This window comes from Triticum dicoccoides, chromosome 6A, assembly GCF_002162155.2.
Source record: "Triticum dicoccoides isolate Atlit2015 ecotype Zavitan chromosome 6A, WEW_v2.0, whole genome shotgun sequence".
Lineage (NCBI taxonomy): Eukaryota > Viridiplantae > Streptophyta > Magnoliopsida > Poales > Poaceae > Triticum > Triticum dicoccoides.
This window is the reverse complement of record NC_041390.1, coordinates 520253467-520260797: the sequence shown is the minus strand read 5'-3', so window position 1 is coordinate 520260797 and position 7331 is coordinate 520253467. Positions and strand designations below refer to the sequence as shown.

The 7331-nt window shown below is 47.4% G+C and overlaps 1 protein-coding gene across 1 annotated transcript; it reads right to left on the bottom strand.

Annotated features, from left to right (window-relative positions):
- Positions 1–538: 538 nt before the first annotated feature.
- LOC119317649 (translation initiation factor IF-2-like) lies at positions 539–1409 on the bottom strand. The gene has a single exon (XM_037592130.1). It carries the CDS (start codon positions 1275–1277, stop codon positions 864–866), a length of 414 nt encoding a protein of 137 aa, XP_037448027.1. The 5' UTR covers positions 1278–1409; the 3' UTR covers positions 539–863.
- Between the last annotated feature and the right edge of the window lie 5922 nt (positions 1410–7331).

The following is a 7331-nucleotide window of genomic DNA, read 5'->3' as shown; positions in this document are numbered from 1 at the left end:
CAAGATGGTAATATAAGCAAACTACTTCTAAACGAGAAAATAAAAAAACATGCACGGGCACTAACATATAGGAACATCAATAATATATAGTAAATACTGATGTAACTAGTAAGTAACCACGCTGCTAAGTTGAGCTGGGTAGTAAAATATACAGATATCAAATAATAAGAATTCTAACTAGCAGCATCAAAATAGGATTAACAGGTAACATAACACTATTTAGAAGCATAATAGGAATAACTTATTCACAGAGAAAAATCTGAAAGCAAGAAAAGTAGCACAAAATAATTGAATGATGCACCATATCATTTCACTAGCCCAAGAAATACTTAAACAACTGAACAACCTTGCAGACTTGCAGTTTGAAGAAGTAGAACAACATATGTCACTATAATTTTCCTATCAACAGCATAAGCAAAGCAGGTTTTATGTAATGTTGGACGAGATAACTTCTCCCTCAGAGGAGATGCATAAACCAAGCAGGAAAGACAGCCCAAAATAATTGAATGATGCACCACATCACCATTACCCTGGCGACTGATTAAAATGACTGAACCACATGCAGCTTCAAGAGCTAGAACAAACTATGTGACAATAAGTTTCCTGTCCACAGGAATAGCAAGCGGTTTCCATGGGAAATGAAACCATCCATACAGATGTATATATCATGACATCAAGTACTGAATGCAAAATGTCGGAAATTGACCCAGGGTAAGCCTCAATCTTAAGACGGGCCCTAAAGATGCAGATACCGATAACAGAGTTCAAAACATTGCATCATCCATCACAACCTCCAGACGCGTAGATTAGATTCATAGCGTACGATTCAGAAGTGGAGCCAGGCGAGGCGAGCACCGTCGTCTTCACTCGGCCTTGGCGGCCACGGCCGCCTCCCCCTTCTCGCCCAGTTCGACCTCCCCGTCCGCTCCCTTCTCCTCGCTCTCCACCGCCTCGGCAGGGAGCGGGGGCGCGGACGGCTCGGGCGCGGCGACGGCGACAGCGGGGTCCTTCTCCTCGGCGACGGAGGAGGCGACAGCGGCGGCGACGGCGGCGGTGGCGGCAGCGGTGGCGGGCGACTTGTCCTCCTCGGGGGCGGCGGTGTCCTCGTCGGGGTCGCGGGCGGGGTCGGTGGAGCGGGAGACGGCGCCGCGGAGGCGGTCGAGGAAGGGCTTCAAGGCGGACTCGACGGTGAGCCAGGCGAGGACGAGGCCGCCGGTGACGACCAGGGCCGTCTTCACGGCGCCCCCTCCCCCTCCTCCGGCTGCTCCCTTGGCCATGGCTGCTGCTCGGGTCCCGGGCGCGTGGGCTGCGATGGGGATGGGTTGGATGGGTGGTGTGCGATGCGTGTGGGGGTGGGGCGCCTGGGGTTTGGGGGTTTTGTGCCGAGAGCTTTGTCTTGCTCGGTACTACACGAAAGGGAAAGCAAAGGCGAGGACGAAAGCAAAGCAACGGCGAGGAGGCGTGGCTTTGCGGCTTGCTGGCCTGGGTGGTGGTGGTGCCCGCCGACCGTTAGTGGGCCTGGGCGTTGGCGCTTTCTAAGACGTCGTATTCAGAGGCCCAAACGTTAGAGGGGAGCTGGCCTGCTATTACATGGGCTTTTTCTATGTTTTGCAATTCGGTGGAGTCCATTTCAGAAGAAAATGATTCCTTGAAAAAAAATCAAAAGAAAAAGATTGGCAAATTAGAACCAAGTGTATTTTTAGTGAAACTAGTAAGCGTGCACATGCAAATGCACGTCTCAACTAATACATAAATATATTCTTCGCAAAAAAAGACTAATATACAAATTTTTCTTTCTTTTATATTTTTAGGCAAACAAGCCTGCTTACCTGCTAGGTCTCCATGGCATTCACTGAGAGTGTATTCGGAAAAAAAGGCCTTCATGTAAAAGAACTTGAAAAATGTGTTCAGATTGTAAAGTAAAAATAACTCGTACATTGAACCACACCGAAAAGTGTGTTCAGACTACCCAAATTTCACCAAATAGGGGCTGAAAACAGTATTTTCAAATCTGTTTGCCAAAAAAGTGTTCAACTTACCCAAAATTATCAAATAGTATATTAGACAAAAAACAGTTGGCATCATTTAGGCATTGTTAGACCAACATGGGTATACCATATGTGCAAAAACCCAAAAAATTGACAGAACTTAGTTAGGCCTCACATTACAGAATTGTCACACATAACTTTGGTCTCACAATATATAAGTCTCACATATCATTATCACACATTACAAAGCAAAAGGCTCAGAATCCATAAGTCTCACACATGAGCTCAATCCAATGCCATATTTCAAGCACAACATTGAGCAGAACTGTACAAGATATATGCAAGATCAGAAGAAGGAAAATAGACTCTTATTGTAACACCCCGGATGTAATTTACCCAATATGTACTCCAACTCTTGCTGTTTCCGGCGTTAAGTTATTTTATCTTCTCGGGTTCGGGTTTTTGTCTCCGTGTGTTGTTGTCGTTGTCATGCATCTCTTATCATGTCATCATGTGCATTGCTTTTGCATACGTGTTCATCTCATGCATTCGAGCATTTTCCCCGTTGTCCGTTTTGCATTCCGGTGCTTCGTTCTCCTCTGGTGGTCATTTCTACCTTTCTTTCGTGTGTGGGGATTAAACATTTCCGGATTGGACCGAGACTTGCCAAGCGGCCTTGGTTTACTACCGGTAGACCGCCTGTCAAGTTTCGTATCATTTGGACTTCGTTTGATACTCCAACAGTTAACCGAGGGATCAAAAAGGCCTCGTGTGTGTTGCAGCCCAACACCCCTCCAAGTTGGCCCAAAACCCACCAAAACCTTCTCCATCATCTAGAGCGTTCGATCATGATCGCGTGGCCGAAAATCGCACCTTATTTGGACTCTCCTAGCTCCTCCTATGCCTATAAATAGACCCCCTCCGAAATTCTCGTTCTTCTCCCTCCGAAACCCTAGATCCGCCCCTCACGCTGCACCGGACGTGTCCGCCGCCGCCGGACAAAGCCGCCGCCACCCCCGCGCCCAATCAGGGCGTGACACGTGTCCCGCGCCGGCCTCCCTCCGCCGTGGCCCGTCCCGGCCCAGGGCGGGCCCTCTCCACCGCCAACCAGGCCGCCACCTACCGCGCCGCCTCCACGCGCCCACGCCGCCCGCGCATCGTCCCCGCCGCCGCCTTCTTCCGCGCCGGCCAGCGAACTCGTCGACTGAGCCTGTCGGCTCCGCCCCGCTCCGCCGCGGGCGAGACGCCGCGCCGCCACCTCGCCTCTTGCCGGCGCCGCCAAGTCCGCGCCTCGCCGCGACCTCGCCGGCGTCCTCTCCTCCGGCCGGTGGCTCCATCTCCGGCCAACTCCAGCGTCAAGTCCGACTCCGGCCGCCGTCGGTTACTGTTCCGGCGAAGTCCTCAGTTCACGCGTTGGATCCAGATCTGGATCGTGTGGGTTGACTTTCTCCTGAAACCCTAGTTCATATGCCCTTGTTCATCGCATCGTAACTTTGCATCCGTAACTTCGTTTTGGGCATATAGCATATCAAAATGTTCGTCTCAGAGAGTACATCATTTCATCTCATTGCATCATTTTCATTTGAGTTCATTTTGATGCCCGAAATGCTGTTAGAAGAGTGCTACTTGAGATATTTGTCAGATCTGCTGCTCCATTTAGATATTTGTCATTTTTGCCATGATTATTGTGTGCATGATATGCCCCTGAGCTCTACAAATGTTTTGTTAAGGGTTTTTCCATATTTCCAGAGGTGCAACCCATATATTTTTGTGATGTGTGTGGTGACTAGCACAAGCTTGCAAAGTGAGGCACTTGGTAATGCTGATTTCAGGGACTTAGCATTTCCACCAAGTCCTTGATCTGTTTATCTCATATGGCCATATATTCATGTTGTTTCCTAGTGATCCGTGCCTCTTTTGAGGATGAACAGTAAGGATGTTTTGTTAATCTTGTAGTGCTCTATCCATCCATGTCTTTTGTTGCAATTATGGAGCACCCTAGCTTGAGTCAATCGAGCTCTACTTTTGTCATTTCGTGAATCTGGGCAGATTGTCTACTTGTTAGCGATTTTGCCGATGATGTTGTAGTTGATCCGTGCATGCTATGGTATTGTTCTTGCCATGTCTAGCTTGTATTTTATGTATTCTTGATGGGTGTATGCTTAGATTGTCATGACTTGCTCTGTAGTGAGTGCATCAAGCTCGTAAACATGCCTACTTAATATCTGTTTCAGCATGCTCCAGTTTTTCTCTAAGTCTGAGACCTGATTATGATTTTGCCATGTTCACATGCTTGCAATTGTATTTTCTGGTCCCTTTTGGCTCAAGGTCACTAAGGGACTTTTGTTAAGCTCTTTGAGTAGATCCATGCCATGCTTTACTTTGCCATGTTCAGGTCCTGTAGCATGTAGTTTTGTTGCTCCAAAGAGTGCTATCTGATCTGAAATTCCAGACAAGTGTTAATTTCACTAAGTCTGAGATCTATTTACCATATGCATTTTTGCCATGCTTGTTTGAACCTATTAATGGATGAATTGGCCGTAGCTCAGTGCTAGACTTTTGTTAAGCATCATGAATGAATCCCTGCCATGTATTTGGTGGTCATGTTTGGGTGCTGTAGCATGTTCATCTTGTTGCATTTAGATGACTACTTGTTGTAAATCGCAGAACGTGGTCATATTTGAATCGCTTGCCATTTCCAAACCGTAACTCTGATTCCAGCGTTCTTTATATCATTTTCAAGCGATTTCATCTCATATTTCCAGTGGCACACTTGGATTTCCAAGTTGAGGCCAGGTTCATGCATTCCTTGTCACATCTTGCATATGCATCCCGCATCGCATCCCGCATAGCATACCATCCTTGCATCATATTGTTTGAGCTTTACGCGTGGTTGATTGTGTTTCGTTTGCTTGTTTGTCTTGTTTGGGTAGAGCCGGGAGACGAGTTCGCTAACGAGGATCCCGTTGAGTTTGCTTTCGAGGATCCAGTCAACTCTGACAACTTTGCAGGCAAGATGATCATACCCTCGAAATCACTACTATCTTTGCTTTGCTAGATGCTCGCTCTTTTGCTATGCCATGCTACGATGCCTACCACTTGCTTTCAAGCCTCCCAAATTGCCATGTCAAACCTCTAACCCACCATGTCCTAGCAAACCGTTGATTGGCTATGTTACCGCTTTGCTCAGCCCCTCTTATAGCGTTGCTAGTTGCAGGTGAAGATTGGAGACCGTTCCTTGTTGGAACATTATTTACTTGTTGGGATATCACTATATTGCCATGTTATCTTAATGCATCTATATACTTGGTAAAGGGTGGAAGGCTCGGCCTCTCGCCTAGTGTTTTGTTCCACCCTTGCCGCCTTAGTTTCCGTCATATCGGTGTTATGTTCTCGGATTTTGCGTTCCTTACGCGGTTGTGTTATAATGGGAACCCCTTGACAGTCCGCCTTGAATAAAACTTCTCCAGCAATGCCCAACCTTGGTTTTACCATTTGCCACCTAGCCTTTTCCCTTGGGTTTCGCGGACTCAAGGGTCATCTTATTTTAAACCCCCGGGCCAGTGCTCCTCTGAGTGTTGGTCCAACCTAGAGCACCGTGCGGGGCCGTCCCTTGGCAACTTGGGTTACGTTGGCTCCCGTACGCTTAGCTTATTCGGTGTGCCCTAAGAACGAGATATGTGCAGCTCCTATCGGGATTTGTCGGCACAGCGGGTGGTGTTGCAGGACTTGTTTTACCATTGTCGGAGTTGTCTTGAAGAACCGGGATACCGAGTCTGATCAGAACGTCTCGGGAGGAGGTATATTCCTTCGTTGACCGTGAGAGCTTGTCATGGGCTAAGTTGGGACTCCCCTGCAGGGATTTGAACTTTCGAAAGCCGTGCCCGCAGTTATGGGCAGATGGGAATTTGTTAATGTCCGGTTGTAGATAACTTGAACCTTAACTTAATTAAAATGAATCAACAGTGTGAGTTACCGTGATGGTCTCTTCTCGGCGGAGTCCGGGAAGTGAACACGGTGTTGGAGTAATGCTTGCGCAGGTTGTCCTCTAGTTTCTCGCTCGCGCTTTGCCTCCTCTTCTCGCTCTCTTTTGCGAACATGATAGCCACCATATATGCTAGCCGCTTGCTGCAGCTCCACATATTTACCTTGCCTTACCTATAAGCTTAAATAGTCTTGATCGCGAGGGTGCGAGATTGCTGAGTCCCTGTGGCTCACAGATTACTTCCAAACCAGATGCAGGGCCTGATGATTCCGCTCCTGGTAACGTGCTTGAGCTCAAGTGGGAGTTCGACGAGGACTCTCAACGATACTACGTGTCTTTCCCTGATGATCAGTAGTGGTGCCCAGCAGGGGGTGATCGGGACCGTGTCGCATGTTGGGTTATCTTTTATTTTGGCGCCGTAGTCGGGCCATGAGTGTTTGGATGTTGTAATGCTATTTATGTACTTGATTGACGTGGCGAGTGTAAGCCAACTATGTATCTTCCCTTTTTATTATCTATATTACATGGGATGTTGCGATGATTGCCTAACTTGCGACATTGCTTTCAATGCGGTTATGCCTCTAAGTCGTGCCTCGACACGTGGGAGATATAGCCGCATCGAGGGCGTTACAAGTTGGTAATCAGAGCCTTCCCCGACCTTAGGATCCCCCACTAATTGATCGTTTTTAGCAGCCGAGTTGTGTCTAGAAAAATATTTTGAGTCATTTAGGAATTATATATCGGAGAGTTTAGGAATTCTTTTTACTTCCCAGTCTCCTCTTCGCTCTGGTAAGGCATCCTGACGTAGAGTTTTGACTCTTCTCTTCTCAAATTTCACAAAAAAAAATTTAGGATCACGCGGGTATCTTGGAATCGTTCCGATGGTTTTATGACGAGAACATTGTCTTGGTGCCTCCTGTCAGGGGTTTTGTGGAAGTGTCCCAGGGAGTTGAGCTCTGAGGTGTTGTCGTCATAATTTTATCGTTGCAGTTCTGGTATACCTGAGTTTAGTACGCCGACATCGAAAATCTCTTTTATGCAGTTCGTTGGTGAGATAACCTCGATGCCACCCAGTAATGGGGAGGGAGTTCGGGAGTATCGCCATAACTTGCATAACGGATGCTTTTCGAAGGTTGAGGTAGATGGTTTCCGAAGTTTTTCTCGGTTATGTGTTGAAGGATGGATACAGCTGGATGTAGGAATTGCTAGATTTGGGTGAGATATTATGCTTCCCCTGTATCCCCAACACTTAATTGCATAACTGGAAAGGTTCGGGAGTTTCATAGGTGGGAATTCTTGTAGCTCTAGTTCTTCTTCCACGGATATTTGGTTTGAGATTGGGATTTCTTACCGAGTAT

Bases quoted from the DNA above. Each gene is read 5' to 3' on its own strand.
- LOC119317649 (XM_037592130.1), bottom strand. From the start codon at position 1,277: ATGGCCAAGGGAGCAGCCGGAGGAGGGGGAGGGGGCGCCGTGAAGACG.